The sequence below is a fragment of the Ammodytes marinus genome (assembly GCF_949987685.1).
Source record: "Ammodytes marinus genome assembly, chromosome: 15".
Classification (NCBI taxonomy): domain Eukaryota; kingdom Metazoa; phylum Chordata; class Actinopteri; order Uranoscopiformes; family Ammodytidae; genus Ammodytes; species Ammodytes marinus.
In genome coordinates this window covers 18,740,514-18,764,694 of record NC_137219.1, presented here as the reverse complement: position 1 = coordinate 18,764,694, position 24,181 = coordinate 18,740,514, and the positions used below count along the sequence as shown (strand labels likewise).

The window sequence follows — 24,181 nt, the reverse complement described above, 5'->3', positions numbered from 1 at the left end:
CACCCACAATAGCTGGCAGAGTGGCATACAGCTCCTCTGCCTTTTCGGCCTTCCGCGTCCTCGCCTCCTCGATGTCCAGGTCTTCGTGGTGGTTGGAGCGAGTGCTGTTGGACGCTCTCCTCTTGGTTCCCGATCGACCTCGCCGGCGCTCTGAGCCAGGCAAGGTGTACAGAGGGTCCTGGGGGTCATGCATGTCCTCTCCCTCTGCACTCAGCTCATTGGCTGGGCTGCTAGGGTCGGTCTTCAGGGATGATGCAGATGCCTCCTGGTCTGAGTCCTTCCCCATGAAGCCAGACTGGGATCTGGAGTTGTCCCGGGTCCATAGCGCGGGGGGTGGGCTCACGGAGCAGGGCCCTTGATGCTGCTGCTGCTCTGACGTCTCTTCTCCTACTCCGCTGGTGAAACTGCAGGTCTCGGACAAGCTGAGGCAATGCTCGCTCTCCTCCTCTTTCACGCTGATCTCCAGGGAGGATTTGATGAAGTTCTTGCAGTAGTTGATGACATTGTTCATCTGCAGGTAGCTGGCGGCGGACATGACCTCGATGACGTTGTGACTGGAGAGGTCCAGCTGTCCTGAGTAGATGAAGTCCAGGATGACGGTGAAGGTCTCTGGGCTGAAGGCGTCGAAGGTGGCGCTAACGGCCTCAGACAGCCCCCCGTCTGGCCCCTGGGACAGCAGCATGCGGAAGTATCCGCTGCTGGCAAACAGGACGTTGCGGTGGGCCCTGAAGAGCTGGCCCTCCACCAGCACGCCACAGTCACAGAAGAGCTCCTGGCGCCGCTGCTGGTTGAGCTGCTTCAGCAGGTTACTCTGGTGAGCCACGGTGATGTCTGCAGCATTGATCCACCTCTGAGGCTGCCTGCAGGAGACAACGTGTCAGAGCTCAACACTGTTGGCTGTGTACAGTATGCAGCACAGACTTCTGCAAGGAAGTAACAAATCATAATAGAGGCATTGCAGATCTTTTGGACTAACATCACTGAAATGTATATACTTCAATGATTATGATGCTGACTCAAGAAGCTAATAATGTATGAGCCTATGCATACATAATGTGTCATTTTAGTTCTACAGGAGACATGCACTCCTGGAGTGTGATTTATGGGTCATCTGAGCTTACTGTCAGCCTACCTAGGTAGATGCTTATGCTACAAACCCCCTAAAAGAAGTGCAGGTCACATAACAAACACAGCATACACCCCTATTGATGGAGCTGTCATTACACCCTGTCTTTTGTTTCTGCACTGGCACATCTCCAGCTCCGCATTCGACCCGCCCCCCTCGAGTTCTATTCTGCACCCTGATTGGCTGGGACGAGCTTTCAATCAACATCTTCTTCTAATGGGCTACACCCGACTCCAGGCAGAGAGCATCGGGTGACAAAACCCTGTAATCATCCCTGAGGGAAGCTCAAGCCCGCATCAGTCCACTGATGTTCCAAACACATCCGACTGACGGGATGAGAAAATAATAACACCTTGTCCGGACGTGTCATCCAAGGACTAAAAAGCACTGCTGCAACCCCATTTGCAGATTAGTTCCTCTTATTTTACTGTAACCTATTTAGCCTTCCCCATAGTAGACTGTGAGAGACATGCATTAATTTTTAATTATGCGATGCGTGCTCAATGACAGGCTCCACAGCGCCCGTAAACCCACGGTGCAACGCCCGCCAGCCAGACCCCACATTGCACCTCATGTAAAACGAAACCAAGTCTAATGTCTCCCGAGCTATTCACCGTCAATTCAGACACATGCCTACCTACAAAACGACTTGAGTGCAGCAGTCCTGCGAGAGAAAAGCGGGTAGCAGCGGCGCACCAAAGCAGCCCAGTCTGTCCTGGAGCGACGCCCACTTCAGGCTCCAGGCAGCAAGCACACAATAGAAAAATAAACCTCCAGCAATGCTGCGAGCTGGTTAATAAAAGGATTCATATCGTGTACCACACAGGGGATAAGACGCGCTAATACGCCCGTTTTTTCATCCTCAAGAAACCCCCCCCCACACACACTTCTCGCCGGAGGTCCGGAGCGCAGCAGCGAGCAGCGGGGAGAATTTGCCTGAGCTGCCCAAACCCAGCGACTCTTCACCAGGCGTGAGGTTGTCTGCAGGACCCGCTTACGCCCCACGCAGTGATAACCCTGACAAAATCCATCGATACTCACTGGTGACTCGATTCACCCGGCGCCCGATAGAGTCTACTCGCCCCCAAGTCTGCCACCATATCCATTTTTATTATATTTTGCGTCTTTTTCTTTGGCTCTCCCTTTTTTTCTCCTCCCGTCCAGGGTCCACAGTCAGGCACTTCCTGCTCAGCCCTAAAGACCGAAACCCGGTTAAAGCGACTGGCAGCACTGTGCTGACGTGGGTGTTTATTAACTGGGCGCCCGAGGGTTCAAGGAGCCATTTAAAGCCCTAGCGCCCCGTTTACATGTAGCCTACTGTATGCACAGAATATTCATAACTAACACCTAAACCCACCCCCCCTCCAGCCTTATGAAAGTGAGCAGCTTATGTACAACTATCATGGTTTCTTCAGCTTGCTCTGGTATCAAGACACTTGTAATGTTAGGCTACTGTGTTAATTAATCAGTGATTTTACAGTAACCTCATCATATTTTCAGGGTGAGTGTATCTTTTACTAGAATATGGGGCTGTCTCACCAATGCATTTTGATTAACCCTCATTATGTATTCCACACTGTAACACTCAACCTCCATAATTACAACTCATTCAACAACCATTTGAAAGAGTTCGGTTACAAAAAAGAGACAACGTAACTTCAGTAAGAAAATTGATTTATTGATTTATTTCATTCATTGTTATAGTTCAGAGATCAATGCAATAATAGAGAAAAATATTCATTATTATTCTGAAATAACGAAACAGAAAAATCAGACAGACAATTGTACATGTATCCTCTGATGTAAACAATAATATAAAATGATGGAAGAAATGGAAACAATTAAATATGCAAAATAAAGCGCATCTTAGAGGGTCATGTGTTTATGGTATATACAGTATATATATAAACAATGGAAGATCATGGTTAGCCTTGGCCCGGAGATTTTAGAATAGGATTTTTCAGCAAAGAAAAGGCTGGAACTGCATCAGGAAGCTGTGCCCTAGGTAAATCCAGTGGGGTTCTTGGACTGCCAGCGCCACAGGTCCTCACCTACAGGGGTACAAAAAAAACATAGCATCAGAATAATATGGGTGGTAAAAAAAATAAGGAAGACTACAAATGCAATTTCTTTGGAGGAGAATGGGAGTTTGCCGAACAATAAGTTTCACGCTGGGGCTTGTCCTTACACATTCTTTCCAGGTCAAACTGAGCCCTCCAGCCCAGCTCTTTGTCCGCTAGACGTGGGTCAGCGTAGCAGGATGCTATATCTCCTTCCCTACGTGGGGCCACTTCGTATGGGATCTATGGAAGCCATTAAGCAAAGGTTTACTTAACACAGAAAAATTAATTTTGGCCTTAAAAAGGAGGAACTTCAATGGAACAGTGGACTACACAGTCAGCTTTAAACTCACAGGAAAACAGGATGTAGTGCAGTTCCTGCTCCAAGTCACTTCAATGACTCTTAGAAGACACAATACAATCGCTTACTTTGGAGAGAAGAGAGCTCCTTTGTCACTCACCTCTCGCCCTGACGCCTTTTCCATGGCTTTCACCATCTGGAGCACGGAGTAGCCTTTCCCTGTACCCAGGTTGTACACCTGCAGACACAGTAATGTGCACATGCACAGCACTCCCGTGAATACCTCAATTATGAATCCATGTGGATTCCCAATGAACCAGAAAATGGCTTTTTTTTTTCTTCATTTCTCAAACGTACCTTGCAGCCGCAGTTGTCCTTCAGCTTCTTCAGCGCAGATATGTGTCCTTTCGCCAGGTCTACAACGTGGATATAATCTCGCACACCTGGCAAGAGAGAGAGAAACCTTGTTTACAGGATTATGAACATTTATTAAGAAGTGCTTTGGCATTTGACTTGTTATTGCGAGCCCTCTGCTCAAAATAATATTTCAAACCACGACTCCTTCTGTGCACTGCAGATATTTAACTCTCTTCTCCATTACCTGTCCCATCAAGTGTGTCATAGTCATTCCCAAACACACTGAGGCACTTTCTCCTCCCGATGGCAACCTATAGGGACGATAAATTAAGCAAACGATGTCAAGTCACTCCATCTACAACACACAGTGGAACACACACTGCATTCTCTCCGTGTATTTGGCACAGAATTCATGTACCTGGGCAACATATGGCAGCAGATTGTTGGGGATACCCTGAGGATCCTCTCCTATCCGGCCAGATAAATGAGCTCCAATTGGGTTGAAATAACGCAGCAGCACTGCATTCCAGTCCTGCTTACACAGAGGCAACAATGAGACACCACATCTACTGTGTGTGTGTGTGTGTGTGTGTAAATGCGTCTATGGTTTCCACCCCCATACCATACCTTTTCAGCTTTACACAGGTCCTTGATCATCTCCTCAATAAAGTACTTGGTCTGACCGTAGGGGTTGGTGCAGCCGCCCACTGGGTGTTGCTCGTCGATGGGAAGGTGCTGAGGGTCTCCGTACACTGTGGCTGAGCTGCTGAACACCAGATTGTGCACCCTGTGAGCCTGCATCACCTGGGACACATGCAGACGCAAAATCAAACACAGCACGCGCATGCAGTCAGCAGGCGGTGAGATTGCGGTCAACACACACACACACACACACACACACACACACACACACACACACACACACACACACACACACACACACACACACACACACACACACACACACACGCACACACACACGCACACGCACACACGCTGCGTTTTATGGACACACAGTGAGCTCCACACATTAAAAGTCATTAAGGGTGCATCAGTAAAATTAGCCATCCAAGTATCGAGTGAACACACACGGTCATGCAATCAAAGATCAAGAGAAGTGCATATTCTAATCAGTTCAGACTTACATGAAGAGTCAACAGAGCAGAAACAGTGTAAGATCAGGCAACAAAAGTTGAAATGAAAGCTGACCTCAAGCAGGTTCATTGAGGCGGTGAGGTTGACTCTGTAGTAGCGTAATGGCTGCTGCACCGACTCTCCAACAGCCTTCAGACCAGCAAAGTGAATAACGGCACTAAAGGAATGCTGCAACATAAGAAAGATATGTAGGACACATGTGATGGGTATGACCGATGTGGAAGGACTTTCTGTAAACTAACAGTCTGATCACATGTGTTCAATGCTGTCCTGGAATGTATGGTGGGCAGCACAGAATGTTCTTTTGGTAAAAAAAAGAAGATGTTTAAAAGCTAAGTGTGTTATTATGTTATTGTCACAGAAATGTGTATTATCAGATGGCCCTGAGTCTTTTATTTCACTATCCATTAATCTACCACATATTTTCTGTAAGTGTAGCAAAGCTGAGATACTGAAAGGACGTGTTATATTTATTTCCTTTTTAGAGGGAAGCATACAATCCTTGGAATTTTTGCTTAAAAAACGACTCAAACCACAATTGTTGCGTTTTAGTCAGTAGAATTGACTGTCAATCAAGTTAATAATTCATCACGTAATTGTTCCAACTATGAAAGGATAGAGTAATCATTTGTTTAAACTTTTCGGACCTTTTTGAAGAGTTTCTCCAAACCAGGTCGGTCCAAAAGATCCAGTTCATGAAACTCAATGCTGGTGTCCAGGAGCTTCTCTACCCTGCGTAAGCTCTCTGGTACATCCCCTTCTCCTCCATTTAGAACAGGACGTAAGACACACACACGCACATACACACACACGCACACACACACACACACACACGCACACACGATAAAACCAGATATTACTATCACAAACAAACTTCGAACGGCCAAGTTTATGATGGCACATAAAGAAACTGAAACTTACCTCTCACAGCATTACTAAAGTTATCCACCACGACCGGGTAGTAACCTGCTTCAATGAGCTCCACCACACAGTGACTCCCAATGTAGCCCCCTCCACCTGTGACCAGCACCTTCGTTGCCATTCTGCAAACCTGTCAAGAACAACACACAATTCCGGCAAATACAATCAACCCTCCACTGGAAATGTCGTCGGCTTGCTGTGGTTTTATGGATCTTAAAAGAAGGCAGTGTGACTTCAGGACACACACTCTTATCATAACCTTGAGAAACAGGATTTCCTTTTGTCTGAGGCTCACACCTGAAAGGTTTGTTTGGCGTCCTACTCAGATGTGTGACCCACCCACGATGTATGTCACACGTCAGCAGGACCAAGCCTTAACCTGTCTAACCACCACATAAAACAATTACACTGCCCTCAAGATTAAACGTCAGTAACAACTCTAACTGTCATTGTTGTAAGCTATTATTATCTTCTGAGGGCACACCTGGATCCTAACATACTTTGTATCTAGGCTGCATCTTAATTGTAGCTTATTGTGTAATACATTAGTTCCATTCAAAAGTATTGCCACAAACACAGTACTGGCCACTATTTAATGCTGCATGACAATAGGCTACAATTTGTTATAGTAGCCATACACTTATAAACATGTACCTGCAGGCTACATAACAACCTACTTATTGTCCCAATAAGCCTACACTATTGTATTTTGTGTAATATAAACAGATTGATTAATAATGGTCAGGGTTTGTTGTTTTTATTTATGTCACTGTCATGGTAGGCTATGCATCTGTGCCAGCTATTCTCCAGACTAGATAATTCAAACCAAAGTGTAACTCTGTGGGCAAAGGTAGGATTAGGCTACAACTTATTTGACAAACTGTCAGCATGAGACCACGTTCTATTGAATGGACTAAATGAAAAGACTTACCAAATGTCCCGGTCAGGGTGTAAATGGTCGTTCCTCTGGGTAAAACCTGTGAGGAGAGGCAAGTATGCAGAGTGTCCGTGAAGACAGCTCAGTGAATTCAGTGAAGTTACCTCTCTCTTCATTGACCATTTATTTTACTTCCTGTAAACGTCAAACGTTAGATGAAGTTGACGATAAGCGCGCAACTTCCTGTACTCGTTCCTTCAAAATAAAACAACACCTTTTCCTAGTTTTGCACCGCAAGAGATACCATTCCATTTTCCTTGAACCGTGGCCTGAAAACAGCTGACCGCTGGGTGATGCAATGCCGTGTAGGGCAGCTAAAGCAGCCGAAAAGCCGTTTAAATGTTGGCGCAATTCCGTTTTTATGTTTTATTTTGAAGCGTAAAACGGATCCACACTAAATAAACCGGTATATTTTTCTAAAGACTGCCGTTCTACGTAAGCAGCTCACATGCCATGACCGCCCATGACGTCCGACCACAGAAACCTAATGAAGCCACGCCTTTGAACATTGACACAGTAAAGTGACTGTGCTGACCGTCCACCTCATACATAGCCTACCGGATGGAGAGAAGGGAAAGTGCCACGTTTCTTAAAAATGGAAACCCAGGAAATTATGTAGCCAGTATCGCAAGTGAACTACAGCTTGGACTACAGGTGCTTTTACCTTTTAGAAAAAAAAACAAAAAAAAAACATGACCAAAAATAACTTCTACGGCCTCCTAATTAATAGGCCTACATAGGCTATTATCTTTACATGACGTAGGCTATCTGCAATATTATATTTATTCAGTCAGGTCCATTCACACAGTTTGCAAATGTAGGTGTAGTAGGCTAGGCCTATGTTGGCCTATAGGCTACTTATCAAATACAAATAAGGGATGATTGGATAGGAGAGATCTGTTTTTAAGATAAATGTTTCATTATGGATTTCAACAAGCAGACCAGTGGTAACCAAACCAACAACAAGATTCAAGATTTCCAAATGATTGAGTCATCAATTGTCACAAAAAAAAAAGGGGCTATTGTCACAGTGAGACAGTTATCAAACCCACTTAGGCCATGTCAGGTGGATTTAATGGATACACACCCATAAAGCTTAGAAGTCTACAGGTGGCCCCCTATATGTCTTTATATTATTGAATGAATTGAAATGCACCAGATTGAAATTCTACTTTTCATAAAGTTAAAAAGCCTTATTTAATCATAAAGTTAAACAAAAAAAACAACAAACAATTGTAACATTCAAGTTAGATTGAGGGAAATCACAATACCTAAGTCCCCATATTATGCCTTAATCTTTGAAGTTGCAGTGTGAAAACCAACCCTTATATACAGCATTTCTAGCAGAGCACTATTGAAGGTGTATATTATCTAGAAAGGTATGGAAAGTGAGATCTGTTGTGGAAAACCATTGCTATTATTATTGACTTTATATGGTTTAAAACTGGTGATTGATGAGTACATCAAGAATGTGCAAAAATAACTGAGGTAAAAATAAAAATAAATGCACACACACCAGCACATATACTGTATTCCTATTTCTGAGAAATAATAACCTGATGCCTGAGTCAAATTATTAATTCAAGTCTTTCATTAGATAATTTGCCTCATTTCTCACACTCAATATTTGGCATTCATTGCCAAATACTCATGCCCAACCTCCACAACACTAAAGAAAATCATCCTGAAATTCTTCCAAACCCAGGAATGTCACACTACTCAACTAGAATGAGTATGTAATATAGAAAACTCAGCTCCATTTCTCTATAAGGATCTGAAATTCATAATAATGCATGTTAAAAATATATCATCATCATATCATCATAGACCATTATGTCCCTATAGACAGCTGTTGTTTTCCGTTTTGGTCGTATGAAATGCAGATTAAGCAGGATTCTTTTATATCCAGTGCCATTTCTGAAGCCTGTCTGCCAGCCCTGCCATTCCCAGTGACACTGGCACATGAAGAAAGGCAGCAGAATTGGGAGGAAAAGAATGACGAGACAAGTCGGATACCTGAGAGATGAAGTTTGCTGGCTTCTATGGTTGCAAATGCCGTCTCTTTGTTAGGAAGGAGTCAGAGCTGATGAAGAAATCTCAAGGAGGAAAACCAATCATGGAAATAATAAAAAAAAAACAATCCAACCATTCAGAAGAGGACAAAGACAGGGGGACACATTTAAAACACAGATGAGGAACAACATGTGACTGACTTTCAGAGAACACCAGTCAACCAGGACCGACATCTCTATTATAAATCTGGTTCAGTATTCTGTTTCACTTTGGGTCAAGTGTGTTGCTTCGGGTCAATACTTGAGGAAGATATTTATCTCCAACGTTGTGGCTTAGAAGTTCTGTGGCTGCTGTGGAGAGGGCCTGGTCTGCCAGAGGAAAATGCCAAAGATGGTACGCAGGGTTGAGCCAGAGCCACGTGCGCGCGCGCGTGTGTGTGTGTGTGTGTGTGTGTGTGTGTGTGTGTGTGTGTGTCTGTGTGTGTGTGTCTGTGTGTGTGTGTGTGTTTCAGGAAAAGGGCCCTGAGTGTGGCTCAGATGGGTGGACCTACACCAATGTTTGCCAGATGAGAGAGGCCACCAGCCGTAACAAAGCACTTATAAACTCAATGGAAGAGGACCCTGCAGCACTGGTAACTGCTCTCTTTTTAAACAATTGTTATCAGTCCAAGAGAGTCCACATTTTTCAAGAAAACTATAAATGTGTATCGGTGACTTTATAAAATAGGAGGAACAACAACATACCCTCTTCCAAACTGGAGCTGGAGAAAGACAGGGAGTGAGAACTTCCTGCCAGTGCCAGGAGATGATCCTCACGTCTCTGTCCAGGTCTGATAAGAGCTTCAGTAATTATGCATAACCGAACTTTTCGTAACAGTGTGTGCTTTGATAGAACCCTATCCTGGTGGATTTTTACTTTAAAATGGCCCTTTTCCTAGTTTGCATAATGGGTTAAGATGTTTTTTATTTATTTTTTTTATTTAAGGGGCACTCACTCAAATTTTACACACAAGGGTCAGTGAAATCCTCAGGAGGAGAAACTACCCAGCCTGTTAAAGTAGTTCTTTAATGGCTCTGTGGCTCTCAATAGTCTTAAAAATATCCCTGATGATGTCATAAAAGCATTTTGTACTGAAGTTGGATTATGGGAATTGTAGGATCCAGCATTTGTGGAGCTTGACCAGTATTTAGGACTAGAAGTTGGGCCATCTTGGCAACTGCTGCTCCAATTTTGAACATTATGTTGAATTAATGTGTGAGACCACTAGCTTTGTGGAAGCGCATTACTAAATCACTAGGGTGGGCCTTTAGACGTGATGGATGTTGAAAAATGGAAAACATACACAAACAAATGATAAAACAGATTACAATAGATTGCCTACTGAAATTTTGTCTCGTCTTTTTGTCAGGCTTGAGGCAAACCTGTGCTACACTGTGTCCACCTGGCTTCAGATACAGGGCCTCCTAGTCTCTGATGCAGGGGTCTACTCTTGCATCTCCCACAATGCCTTTGGAGAAAACGTCGGCATCAGCACGGATCTCAGTGTTGATACAGGGTGAGTCTCATGCTGTTCACAGTAGTAAACTGTGAATTTTGTGCTAAGGTGGCTCGATAGATCGGCAATATCATGTCTTTATTATCGAGTGTGTTCTTACTCTGACATATTTCTTATCTGCCCTCCAGACGTGGCCATGCTGAGGGGGAACAGGAGCACTTTGATCATCTGGATGAAGGCAGTGGTGATGGACAGCTGGCATATGGAGATTACCTGGGATTCTTTTAAGTCCCTTTATATAACCAGACAACAAGAAGGCCTGAAGAAAAGAGAATCCTTTAATACAGACATAAGGGATCAGCTAATTTAAATTAAAGGGCACAATGTTTGACTGTCATTGCTCAGTTGAAAGAAGAATAGTTGTTTCTTCTTGGTAATTTATCACTCTTTTTTCTATTGCTGTGTGTAAAATAAAAGTAAAATGATAACAACGCCTTGGACACTGCCATACTGTATACCTCTAAAGGAAAAGTGTGGGCACTGTTTCAAATGTCAAAATAAAGGTCCCAAAGGAGCAATAACAAGGGAAACTATGCATTGAACATAATTCATTGGACATATTTGTTACATTTTACGATCACAAACATTGATACCCCTGAAGTGAGACTTCTACAGTTCTCCCCTGCTTTCACACCCAGGAAACACAGAGTACAGTATATTGTTCACTGAGGAGAAAGAAGAGTGATGAATGGAGTGAGAGAGGGTGGGTCTCTGTCTGGTTCTCTTCATCTCTCTCCACCTGAGTGCCAGTTAATCCTCCCCTCATCCCCCGGACTCCCAGCTGGATACAGAGGCTCCTTCTGAATGGCAAGCTGCATTAACGCCCAGGAACTTTCCCCCGGCTGTCTGTTAGTCAAAGCTGATTGGAGATTACAGGCCTGCGGCGAAAACACAGCCCCCCATCTCATCTCAAATCACTTTCCATCCCTTTTTTCTCTCCTTTATCCCTCCATCTTCTCTTCCATACTTTATCTTCTTAATCCCAACTCTCCTCCTTTCCAATGTCATCAACTGTAGCTTGCCACTCTTTTTTTGACAGCTGAATGACACGAAAGATGAAGAGGAGGAAGAGGGAGAGAGAGAGAGAGAGAGAGAGCGAGAGAGAGAGAGAAAAGCTCTCCCTCCCGAGTGGAGCCAGAATGATGTCATGGGGGCATTTGTCCTCCTGGTGTGGAGGCTTCCCTTCCCCTGCTAATTACCTTGTACAAACTCGAATCTGATATGGCGGATATGAGGCCCAAATACAATTATTGTGGGCTAACAAAGAGATATTGAGATTCAGGGAATGAGGGAGCGACTGCGGGTGAGATAGAAGGAAAGGCGTGCGCACGGCCATGCACACACACACACACACACACACACACACACACACACACACACACACACACACACACACACAAACACACACAGCAACCACATGCACGCACACACACTCGCATACCCACCCACCCACGCACACACACAAACACAACCACTTGTGCTTCCCCTCCATTCCCTCAGATAGGCTAATGTTATTACTGGGGTAATTATCCTCATTAGTGCCAGCAGCTGTACAGAACCCTGTGCTTGTTGTTCAAACCCCATCACAAACCTTTCTGTCTTTACGTCCCTCTTTGTATTCCCTAGATCTCATTAAGAAACGTTATCTCCAAGCAAGGTGGTTGCGTTTGTAAAAAAAAAGCAAAAAAAAAAAAGCAAAAAGTTACCCTTGTTTTCTATCCTCTAGGAGGGTTACTAATGTGTACCGTAGCACTGCTCCAAAGAGAGCTTTAGAGAACTGAATAGTTACATTAGAAAAGTAATAATGGAAAGGGCTCAAATACACAATTTATTAAATAGTTCATACTTTTCTGTCATAAGGCAAGTGCACATGAACAAAGGATTTAATGAAAATCACAAGTTTGTTGTTGTTTTCCCTTTCATTTTCACCCTCCAGATTTTCTGAGCTGACAACTGAACACAAGATGGCACTGTTTAGTCAGAGAACCACTTGAATGATATATGCCTCTACTTTGGCAGCTAAATCTTTGAACACCGCACTCTCCTCTCATCTGTTTAATTTTTGTCCTTATTTACATCCCTCCAAAAGAAAAGCTGTTCTTCACAAAAGAGAATTAGCTGTCATTGCCCTTCCTCCACAGATGCAATGACACTTTCCCATTGAGAGGCTTATGAAGACTCGAGAATAATAGCGTTTGAAGAACTAAGGGCATATTGTCCTTTTTATTAGTTTGAGGTTAATATGAAAGCACCCCTGAAAATGATTCCCTTCATGCATTTTAACTTTATGTCCTGTCTGCATCTTTGCACACAAATGATGAGATCAAGAACTGAAACAGGCGGCTTTATGCACAGGAACACCCCCCTCCTCCGCTCAGTGAGATTGCCTTTTGTTTTATTGCCAGGGGCTGGTGCGGACAGTAGGTAACCTGTATACTGCTAAGCCCCGCATCAGGTGCTAAATGTCACGCATAGCCTGTTTTTATTGGCAGATATAGCCTGTTGTGCCCTTCTCCTTTTCCTGGAAGCCATTGTTAAAGAGCTGGTTGTTAATGCTGCTGACCAGATGGGCTCCTTCTCCCCACAGCTCTGACTGAGGGTGTTTACCATGCACTGGGCTGTGGATAACAGGTGAGACTGCTGCTGGCTTGTCAGCCAATCAGAGAGCAGCAGATGCCTGGCCTCTGCCTGTAAACCTTTATCTGGCATTTGGGGCCTTATGGGGGTGGGTTTGATACTAATACTGAATCAAAGTGAGTTCCAGTATAAATGTTTTCACCCCCCCCCCACACAGCTTTTATGTAAAATGGCCATGCAATCTACAATAATATCTCCCCAAAAAATATCCACCCTGAACCCACTGCTATCAACTCCCCTCTGATTCCCATTTATGGAGAGTTTAGTTAAATAAACCTGGAGTATGTTTTTGTGTATCTAATATTTCAGATGAAAAACCACTCGGCTATTTAATGTTCCCTTCATAAAGGTTAATCAACATTTTCCAGAGATGCTCCCTCGTCCCTTGTGTGACAAAATGTTTCCAGCATTAGCTGGGCAAACAGAGAACATTCCTCTCCCTTTCCAAAGACGACCATCTCGCATTACTGCAATTATCATGGCAACCGCAAAGGTAAGGCCATGCAGGCCCGGGATTGTTGAGGACAAATCTTTTAAAGCTTCAAATCAATTTGCCTTAATGGATGACCTGCGTCTAGCATGCATGTATGGATTAGTTTGGCTAGAGCACCTGTCCCTGTTCTGTCAACAGCAGATCAGGTTACTGGCTACACATTTACCTGGCTGACACAACTTGCTGTGATTGACACAACGCCAGACTTTGTTCACTGGTGCCCTAACAACACTGATGTTGCATGTGGAATTAAGACAATTGTAGTACAACAAACAGTGTTGATTCTGTGTGATTTTTTATTATCAATATAATTTAAAATAAACACCAGACAAAGCTTAGCCTGGCACCGCACACCTACCTACTTCCGCTCAATTTTTATTTCACTTACGATGGTCTGGTAGGAGGTAGGACCAGGCTAGACAAAGCTCTCATTATTATATATAATCCAGCAAAACACGGCATATTTCCACAAACAATTCAACCTGTCTGTCTTTTAATTATTTAACGTCTGACCCTAATGAGGCCTCTCAGGTTGATTATGGAGTTCAGCTGCCAGAGCGGCCCAGTGAAGCGAGGCTGAGTTTGGGCTTAACATCCACCAAAGGACAGGAACTGGGAGACGAAGCTCAGTCAAAAATGTGAAGAAGAATACTCCTAGTAAAGTTTGCTCCTGAGTATTGAGATCAGCTATAGGTATTACAGTCAAATATGATCTATTATGCATATCTGGAGTCTTGGAAGAGAACTGGGGAAATTAAAACAGCTGACGGGGCATCAAGCATATCTTCTTCACACTACACAGGTTTTTATTCTCCTAATTGGGCCAGATATCATCCCAGCTTCTCAGAGTGAGATATGGGGGATATCCCCTCAGATTCAAGCTAGTTTCATTCAGAACTCGAAAACTAAGGAAGCTGTGCAAAGCATGTTGCCAGCTCCATGGTCCACTCGTGTAACCATTAACTGATGTTCAAACAAACGTCACATAGCATGTACCTCCAGGAGGTAAAGCTTTAATGCAAGAGTCCATAGAGGTAAATCTCCACTTATTTCATCCAGCTGGCTTTAAACTATCTCTGTACGGCCTTATACTGATTTGGCCTCACAGCTATATACTGCATTCACTGTCATCTCCATTATACCTGATGATGAAACAATTAGCTATCAACCGTTATGCTAAGCACAAAGCTGGATGGGTGATGGATGGGCCAAGTGATAGACTCAGGCGCTTGGTTTGGGGGCTTTGTTCGAGATCTCTGACACCTTCTATCTTGTGATCCATGGAACCCCCCTCCCGCCATTGCCTCAATCTAACCCCCAGATCTATCCCAGTTACCCCCACCAGCTGCCCCTGACCCCTCATCATAGCCCTGCCTCTGCTTGCCATGTGCTGGGAGTCAAAGGGTTCCCACCTATCACTCATCAGAATGGAACCCCACCATCTCCTGCCCCACGCACTAAATCACAATCAATCGCCGGGCAGACAGAGATGGATTGGGACATCCACCAAGCCGTACCTTTCAGGGAGGCCCCCACTCTCCAAAAGGGGCTGCTGTCACCGACAAATAATAGAGGTGATTCTGGGAGGAGTGACCAGGTCAAGTCTGCCGCCCCTGGTAAAGTTATCACAAAGCCACAGAGGGGAATTCTTTTCTCTTTAAGAACAACCGTCACAATGTCTAACAGCATGTATGACAGAAGGACGTGTGGTATGGAAAGGATCGCTTTGAAGCTGAAAAATTGCAATACAATTCAAATCTATCTAAATGTTATTGAGTGTGTATTTGAAACATATAGGCTACGTATGAGGCAACATTTTACTTAATCTTATGGGGCATGTTGATCTGTTGATTTCTGCTAGGCTTACTCATCAAATGTTTGTGTGCTTTATTTCCAAAAACCAAACCCATTTCGACTAAAAAGTTCAATATTAGATTTTATAAAGAAACAGGTACGTTTCTGTTTATTAGCTACTGGAAAATAAGATTTACAGAGCTGTGCCGATAGGGGGTGGGAGATAATCCAATGTCAGCTAATGTGATAGCACTCTCTTTTATTTAGAGACATCTCTTTGGGCTTCAATAGTCTGTTTGAAAAAAAAATTATAATATAAATGCATATATTCAATTTAGCCAGCTACTATATGTCCATGCATCGATATCAGTCTTTCTAACATGCTAACTGCCACCTAGCCAATTTGTTAAACTTAGAAAGTTGTCAACTGAAAAGCTCCTTTTAATATTGACTGAAATAAACTGGTTGGGTCACCATGCAGCATAGTATAGAAAAAGAGAGTGTAGTCATGTAGAACCAGCTCCTTTTAGGGGTAGGCTATACCTGTGCACACAGATATAGAACCAAAAAATGTAAAACCTCTTAGAGACACACAGACACATCTATACAACTATATCAGTACCATATCTACACTGATACATACTGTGTGGTTTCACTTCTGCACATTTGACTATACTATCAATACGCTGCCTATGCTTTCCCCTTTTTTCTCCACTCCCAAAATAATTCAATCTTGACATTCTGCCTCACATCATCATGTGCATTTGAAGAGTTGCTGTCTAGTGCTTCCTGATTTGCTGCGAAGCCGACTGAGTGATTGCATCATTCACATGAGCATTGACAACAAATATCATTCAGACATGTAAAAGTCTCCACAAGGCCATAACACGATGATTGGGAGTGAAAGATCGTATTCTGTATCCACTGCCAAGGGCTCAAGGAGGAGCATTCACATGTAGATGTGTCCTTCTGGAAGTGCCTCAACTATACAATTTCCATTTAGATAAGGTGTATACACAAATAAAGAAAGGACATTGGGGTTCTTCATTTGATTAACTAATCATAGCCTTTGTAATTCCACTCGGAGAACTTGAAGGGCAGTGCCGGGCTCTGCACCCTGATTAGCCTATGCATGATTGCTGCTGCTGTGGCACAAATCAGTTCAAGTAACTCAACTCCATACACCACACAGTGGCTGTGATTTAACAGGCGATTAAGACTTAGGGAGTTTCTGTCCGTTTAATCCCTTTCCCCATTGTCTAAGAGAGATAGCCTCAGTATAGTCCCTGATCAGCAATAACTGAACACCACAAGAATCGGAGTGAGAGGTGATTAGGATCTTTAAAGCTCCCTGGAGTGCGGATACAGGTTGTTTGTGATTAGCTCGAATATAAAGGTACATTCTGTTTGTATTACCTCTTGCTGGAGCAGGGAATTCATTATCTCATGCTTAAGCTGAGAGGACATAGAATTAAATAAAAGATATACACAGCCTCAGGACAGAGTCTGCTATTCGAGAGAATACTTGTTGATACATTTTTTTGTGACGATCAGTGATTATTTCCTTATGATCCGCCACATGTCCTTACTCTGTGTGCTGAAAGGCTCTGTAAACGGCCGATCTAGTTAAGGTGGGCCCCCTTTATTTACATAACCTTTGTTTACTTACTAGTTTACAGAGCATAGGCTGTGTATTAACAGTTTTTTTTCAATGCACACACAGTAGCGGATCGTGAGGAGATATTCACAGATTTTGACAAAAAGTGATTTTGTCAACAAGCTCTCTCCAGAATCGCTGACTCCACCTTTAACTGAGAATGGAGTAATTCCACATTAGTGGCACACAACATGCTGAGCAGAGGAAGCTTCCGGTTCACAGCGTGTTGACAAACCAGACACAACACTCCTGAACCTCACGACTCGAGCCTCAAAGAGCTTTAACCCTCTTCCCACTTCTCTGCTAGCCCTCTTCAGTGTTGTCTCTGCGTATCATCTGAGGGCCGTATAGAAACCCTACAGCCTCCTCCATGACTGATCTCTTTTGATAGAGCTCATTATGCAAACTGCTCCCAACTCCCACCGCATAATTAGTGCTTAATTAATTTGAGTGAAATCTTTCATCTGTCTGTGTCCGGCCAGGCTCCTTCCTTCCATTTACAACATGATATTAATATTGGAGGGGGGGGGGGGGGGGGGGGGAACGGTAGCCCAGCTGATGAAAAGGCTGATATAATTCATCAAGTACTGTATCTTTTTAGCAGGAATAATAATACGTGTGATGAGCAGAGTCTGATTAACCCTATTATGCTCCCTAATTAGGGTGATCATTTAATAATCAAGGAAGCAGCACAATTATAAGAGAATGCAAATGACGCCGCCTAATGAAGAGTGGGCCCATTCTGGGAATTCTTAGTTTGGAAAAATTTGACATTCCAAATGTCAAAGATCAAGGAAAGGTTTTTCCTATTAATGTCCTACATGTTAAGGATGTACTTACATACTTGAGCCTCAAATGTTTCATACATTTCTGAGACGGTTGAAAATCTCCATGGACAAAAGGCACAACATCAGCAGCAAAAAATTACAAAACTATACATTTGGGAAACAAAAACAAAAAATAAAGCATTGAGTTACAAGCAGCTGGATAGCTCAGCCTACATACTGGAAACATGGTGAAACAGTTGGCCTGCCTCTGTCCAAAGTTAACACAATCAGCCTTACAGTATATGTGTTCAATCAATCAAAACCATGTTGTGAAAAACAACACGTTGAGGTTTTACAGTTATGTGCTGCACTTTCTCCTAACGAGTGAAGTTACTTCCTGGAATGTCTCCTGTAAAACCACAAGGTGAAGTTCTAACACTTCTGTGTTAATTAGTGAGCTTTAATGGCGCTGCTAGGGGCATATTATGATATGGCACTGTTCCCGGTCCTTGTGCTACGCTAAGCTAAGGGACATACAGACTTAAAAGTAGTAGAGATTTAAAAAACATAAAATAAACATTTATTCCCAAATAGATTTTTTTTTATGTTATAAATAAAACACAGCATCAGTACCACTGTACAATTTGGACATCAAGTTAAACACACTTTAATTAAGGGCACATTGCCAGTCACAAAACCCCTAAATGCTCATTATGTTAGCTTTCATTACTCAAGCGATTTTAAGACACTGACACACTGAGCACCAACTAGTATCCCAGTGGCCCTGTGTGTTTTGTAGAGGCAGCTGCCACTGCAAACTCACGGGCAGAAGTTCAGCACCATGGACAGCAACCAGTCTTCTACAGCAAGATTACAAAGAGAAAAAAAATAAAAAATTAAAAATTGTCTCTTATCTCCACATGGGTGAAGTATTTCTCACATTTTCAGTTTTCTTATTTTATTTTTAATTTTTTAATTTTTTTTATATATGTCGCCATGAAAGCAATGATATTGAAGCCATGAAATATAGGATTTTGTGTTATGAATTTTTATCATGTGTCCCTGAATCCTGTGACCAAATACCACCTGTGAACATTTAATAAATATGTGAATTACAAAAAAAATAAAAAAGATTACAAAGAGTGGTCTGACCATGTACGTACAAATGTCCACATTTAGAGTTATAGTTTGAAATACAACATCGTGGATATAAATTGGGAAAGAGGGCAGTTCTGCATACAACAGAGATTTCCACATGAGCCTAATGTATGAAAAAGTGAGATTAGCTGACTAATAGTTTAAGGCTATGAGAAAGACGAGCAATGTGTAACTCTGTGTCAATACAGATGAAGGATAAGGCCCATTAGGTCTGCCAGAGTCCATCTTTCATGCTCCTAGGATGATACAGCTGCTGTCCAAACGCTCATCAAGATAATGGTGACCTCATATATGGCGTCAATGAGCAATGGTCCTGATTTAATTTTTCTTACACAGAGTCATTATCAATATCATTACAATCTTCAGTGAACAAGAGCGGATGGACCTATTTTTTTTTGTTGCCGTCTACTTGTGTGAGAAATGTATTGACTACTAAGCCAAAACGCCTGTCAGTAGCCTAAGATCCTTTATATGCCGCCTTCCTAATGCCACAGTGTGTGTTCGTGTGTGTGTGCACCTCCTCCACGTCTTTGTATCTGTGAGGTGTGTTCGTGTGTGTGTGCGTGGGTGTGTGTCTACATGAATGTACCTCAATTTGCTCCTCTTCACCCCCATAGTGCAGCTGTGCCTCAGAGGACTCTTGAGATATAATTGAATGAGCCGGGGCAGGGGGAAACCTGTGGCAGCGAATGTGGTGCCCGCTGGCCTTATTATCTGCAACACGGCAGCCTTTCCCATCCGCTCATGAATACAGAAATGAACTAGGCGGACGTCAGAAGGTGAGCGCAGAGGGGAGAAACAGGGCCAGAGCCGTTTTAATCAGCTACTAGATAGAACAATCACTTTATCCACCTCCACTATAGCCTCAGAGGTGAATTAGTGTTTAACATTCCAGGGCATGCTTTCTGACTGGGGGGACTCCACCCCTAAACAACCAATGGACTGCAGAGATTATGGACAGACACTTGGATGTTTTTGATGAGGATATTAGAGCTAAACATGCCCCCGGGACTCTGGCAAGTGATATGCAGGAAGAGCTCTTCTTAATAAGAGGCTGTTTGCAAGGAAAAGGAAAGCTATAGTGTTGTCCCTTTGAAACCTTTGTTCGTGTCCACACACAACACAAGGTACAAGCATTAAAAGCAAAAAGGGTTTTTCGCTAGGTTTTTCCAGAAGCAATCTTTTGCTGATTGTTCTGATTGTAGATATGGCATTGAATTAAATAATAACATGTATTTGTGTGTGTGTGCTTGTGTGTGTGTGTGTGTGTGTGTGTGTGTGTGTGTGTGTGTGTGTGTGGGTGGGTGTGTGTTTGTATGTGTGTGTGTGTAACAAAGAGACCGTTTAATGGGCCGGCTCCATAGAAATGTAATAAAAGCCCAGGAACATCTGTCCTTGTCCTAATAGAGTCATCAGCATCATTGTCAAAAGTACAGATGGCATCAGGGACATTCCCCAGTCAACACCGAGGTCCATTAGTCTTAAGCTCCGAGCTCTACCACTTTACGGGGCTTTTCACAGTAACCTGGTCTCGTGGGCATCCTTATAAAGTACACTTAAAGTCTAGACAGTGTCCTCTATGTTGCTCTCGTGGCCAAACAGGCAATTTCCCCCATTGATCTTCTGGGTCCGACTTCCGCTCCAGAATCTTGCTATGAATCTTTCACTACTGTGGCTCTTTACAGGCTTTACAGTGTGCTTCACGGTGACATGTTGACTCCCCTGATATTGCCTACAGGTGGTGTTCCAGGTTAGGATTGGATTGGCACTAACCCTAACCCTTACACTAACCCGTGGCACACTATTGACATGGGTGAAATTAATGAATATATTTAAATTAACATAACCCATAACATTCATGTAACTAGTGAAACTTTTCTTTTCTGCTGAAATGTTAGTCAAATATTAAGCCACATTATGGATTCTGCTGATGGTGTATTTATTCTGCCAGGGCACATACAGTAAATACCTTCATTGGTGACCAACAGGACTAGTTAAAGGGGAAAAGCCAAATGCTCTAAGGCCAAGCAGATGTTCCATAAATAAACTGAAAATAAAAACAAATATGTATTAGTTAACCTATAGTAATACATACTGTGTGCAGGTTCGTTCAGAAATAAGAGAATACACACCAACAAACATCAACAATCAAAACGGCAACATAGCAACAATGACCAATAGAACAGAATAGAAAAGAACACAGGAGAACTGAGCTGGGCTGTTTTCTCTCGGCAGAAAATAGTTTAAACGTGTTCCCGTAAATAACTCTATTTAAAAACCAATCACTTCATTAAACTCTGGCACTTTTGTTCTACCGTGCCATTGTTCTCTTGTTGGTGCCTGCCTGCTCTCAGTGTCCGTGGACAAAGGCTAAAGCCGAGGCTGTGCTGTATCCACAGCCGGCCTGATTAAATCTGGGTCCCTCGCTGGCTCTCTCCATGGTGCTGAAAGAGCCCTCTATCAGATTACACCCGGCCAGAATAGGGCCTTGGCTAATCCATTACAATAATTGATTGACAATGTATTGAAGGTGGCCATGTAGTGAGCACCAATTACGTGTGCAGTTTCACTTTCAAATTGTCTTGGGTTGGTTCGAGCACATGGAGCCAATCATTCATCTGGGGAAGTACAGGAGGTTTCTGTATATGTATGGTGAGAATAAGGCTAATCTGATTTTTGGGAAATAACCAAACATGCTCCATGGCTCCCTGGGTAACAGGGTTAATGTTTGACAAAATAAGCATTGTGAGATGCCTGCAAAGAGATTTGAGTGGTACGTTTGGGATACTGGAAGAAAACTATCAACGTGTGTCCTCAGCAATAATTTTTCCTCCTGTAGGTGGTGCAATGAAGTAAGAACTGGGTTGTGAGGCCAGACGCTGGGAAATAGAAGTAATGCACTCGAACCTCTGGTTATAAAGTTAAACCATGAACCATCAGGCCTACAACAGCTCAGGCGTCATGTTAGTGTGACTATTTGCAGAAAACTGGGTACATTTAGGCCTGTAAAAGTAAACACATCGCTATAAAGGGACACAAACACATCTTAAAACATTACTTATTCATGTATTTTCAACTTTTATCATATCATCTAAGTAATTACACTGACAGCATAGCCCGTGGTCACGAAGAAAAACGAGAGCAACATTTAAAACCCCCATAGCATGCGATAAGGCTGAGCGGCATGTAGTTGAGCCTTGTCTTAAAGCTGCTGCAGCTGTATGCTAATTAGGCGCCTATGCTTCCCGTCAGCACGCGCCACTGATCAAACACGCGCATGCGTCGGTGTAGCCAAGGCCAGGCCGGCACACCGGCCCACGCGCCCACACAGACATTATCACGGGGGAAAGAGGAACTCGTTAAAATGCCATCAAAGCTTGTAGTCCCAACAAACCACGACTAATAGATGAAAGCCTGAAAGAACAACAAGTAACAGAGGAGGCAAACACGACTTGCACCGAACAAAAAAAGTTTTAATAACGTTCCGGTTTTTGGAAAAATTAAAGTGGGTCAGGGAAGCCAGGGGAACCAAAACAAGATAACATCTTTTTTTAACAATCACTATGTGACTACATTTCTACAGTAATATATGATTAAAAAAGTGTTTTAATAGTTGTTGAAACTTTGATATGATTAAAACGTGTTTGACTATTAGCTTTTGAACAATTTAAACTATTTTTGTTACACTTTGATCAAATCTGTCATTTAACCCTCTCTAACCTAAATAACGGTGTGCTGTCAGGCAGGTGAGAAGGCACGGGGACACAGAGGCCTATTGAAAGAAGAGAGGCGCAGGCCTGTGGCTCGGCTCCGATTGTGTAATTATTTGACTTGGTCATACTGCAGCTTTATGCAAATGAGGGGAACAATGTACGACGATGGAGATTAATTCCTCCCTGGTCTGTCGACTAAAGGGGAAAAGAATGCGCTCTCTGCCAAGTGGCGCACGGCAGCCTACATTTAACCATTAGAACGAAAGAGAGAGAAAAAAGTACACAATACATGTGATATGAAGAGAAACTATAGGGGAGCCTGTAAAGAAAATAGGCCAGATATATTTGTCCCGAAAGTTGTCTTTGTTAGGCGGACAGGAGGCTGCAGAATTGGACAGTTTTACTGAAAAATTGAGTTTCATCTAAATAAATGATTGAGCAACAAACCATTAACATCTTTACTTGTATACTAATTGTATTCAATTTAATGCAAACTTAATTCTAGAAACGTTTAAGCTTTTTGAGCAGACAATTAACACCCTGAAAAAAGCCCATATGTACAAACAACAGTTCCAGTCTGCATTAGCCAACAGCAGCAGGTTCATTTTAGCTTTGGATATCTTTGCAGCATTTTACAACACAAGCCTCGTCAGCGGCCTTCTTTGTCTGCAGCACTGATTCCGCCCAGCACGCGCCTAGCAGTGGACCAGATTGGCCGTGAGTCCCGTTTCACAGTTAAGAGGTCAATTTGCCTTTCAAACGAAAAAAAAAAAAGAAAAAGACAGGGATATCCAGCACGGGCAGACTTGGCTATTGTGCACAAAGACCAGAGGGCCTTCTTCTTATTACTTATGTATGCAGCGAGATGTCTGATTTATATGTCGAGTTAAACTACCGAGACAGACACGTGCCCTAAAATAAAGAAACACTCCCCCTATAGTGTGTATTTAAGACATAATAAAATAAAGGTCTATAAAAAAACTGGCTTATTTGGTTTGTTGGAGGGGCCTGCGTGACGTGCGTAAAGGTCGTGCGTAAAAGAGGCTGGAGCGTGGATAGCGAAAATAAACAACTGTAAACTGTGTGGACGTAAAAACCCCAACAACCTGACACCCTGAATTGGGAGAATCTGTTCCTACAGATGTGTCCATTAGGTGAATTGCCCCCATCTAACAACATCACAGCAGACATTGAAAGAAACAGAGGTTTTGGTTTGTATTTAACCAAGCTTGTCTCATCCCCATCTTAACTCTAAATTGTGATGATTGTGGCAGTGACGGACATTTCCTTTTGGCAGTGTCGGGCCCCCCAGAGGAGCGCCACAAAGCCGTGGCACGTGCGCAGTTGTATAGGGGCCCATCAGACCGTAAAAAGAGGAGGGTCCCGGCGTGTGCCTCTGCTGGGGAGGGGCCGAGCGCACACATTAATGTAATAAACCGCCAGTACATCTGCTAAGCTATCTGCACATCCTCCAACGAAATCCACCAAACCCAGGCTAAGAGCCCTCCCACAATCAAATCCACTGGGATCTTGGTTT

At 43.2% G+C, this 24,181-nt stretch overlaps 2 protein-coding genes and 1 pseudogene across 5 annotated transcripts in view; 1 reads left to right on the top strand and 2 right to left on the bottom strand.

The window, feature by feature from the left end:
* Positions 1 to 2,301, bottom strand: part of zbtb8a (zinc finger and BTB domain containing 8A) — a 3,940-nt gene extending 1,639 nt beyond the window's left edge. Inside the window, exons 1-2 of the mRNA XM_080042510.1 lie at positions 2,168 to 2,301; positions 1 to 860 (exon numbers count right to left, since the gene is read on the bottom strand). The exon at positions 1 to 860 is cut by the window's left edge and continues 21 nt beyond it. Of these exons, the coding sequence (XP_079898636.1) occupies positions 1 to 860; positions 2,168 to 2,232 (925 nt within the window). The 5' untranslated portion in view covers positions 2,233 to 2,301. The remainder of the gene's footprint in view (positions 861 to 2,167) is intronic.
* Positions 2,302 to 2,783: 482 nt separating this feature from the next.
* gale (UDP-galactose-4-epimerase) lies at positions 2,784 to 6,986 on the bottom strand. 3 transcript variants are annotated; one of them, XM_080042270.1, is made up of 11 exons: positions 6,852 to 6,986; positions 5,921 to 6,050; positions 5,647 to 5,762; positions 5,054 to 5,167; positions 4,472 to 4,648; positions 4,263 to 4,376; positions 4,089 to 4,155; positions 3,845 to 3,930; positions 3,648 to 3,725; positions 3,315 to 3,429; positions 2,784 to 3,177 (listed from the first exon to the last, which is right to left on the bottom strand). In XM_080042270.1, the coding sequence occupies exons 2-11, from the start codon at positions 6,039 to 6,041 to the stop codon at positions 3,128 to 3,130; spliced, it is 1,038 nt and encodes a 345-aa protein (XP_079898396.1). In that variant the 5' UTR covers positions 6,042 to 6,050; positions 6,852 to 6,986; the 3' UTR covers positions 2,784 to 3,127. The 3 variants fall into 3 exon arrangements, with proteins under 3 accessions (XP_079898396.1, XP_079898397.1, XP_079898398.1); XM_080042271.1 differs by having other exon boundaries at positions 5,647 to 5,759; XM_080042272.1 differs by having other exon boundaries at positions 5,647 to 5,756.
* Positions 6,987 to 7,310: 324 nt separating this feature from the next.
* On the top strand, positions 7,311 to 10,653 carry LOC307261985 (kazal-type serine protease inhibitor domain-containing protein 1-like; annotated as a pseudogene). Its single transcript has 5 exons — positions 7,311 to 7,373; positions 9,207 to 9,263; positions 9,382 to 9,697; positions 10,286 to 10,456; positions 10,554 to 10,653. The product of its transcript is annotated as a kazal-type serine protease inhibitor domain-containing protein 1-like (transcript).
* The last annotated feature ends 13,528 nt before the right edge of the window (positions 10,654 to 24,181 follow it).

Bases quoted from the DNA above. Each gene is read 5' to 3' on its own strand.
- gale (XM_080042270.1), bottom strand. From the start codon at position 6,041: ATGGCAACGAAGGTGCTGGTCACAGGTGGAGGGGGCTACATTGGGAGT. The intron at 5,763-5,920 runs GTAAGTTTCAGT...TTCTAAATGGAG, and splicing joins CTTTAGTAATGCTGTGAGAG to GAGAAGGGGATGTACCAGAG. The intron at 3,178-3,314 runs GTAAGGACAAGC...GTACCCCTGTAG, and splicing joins GTTTGACCTGGAAAGAATGT to GTGAGGACCTGTGGCGCTGG.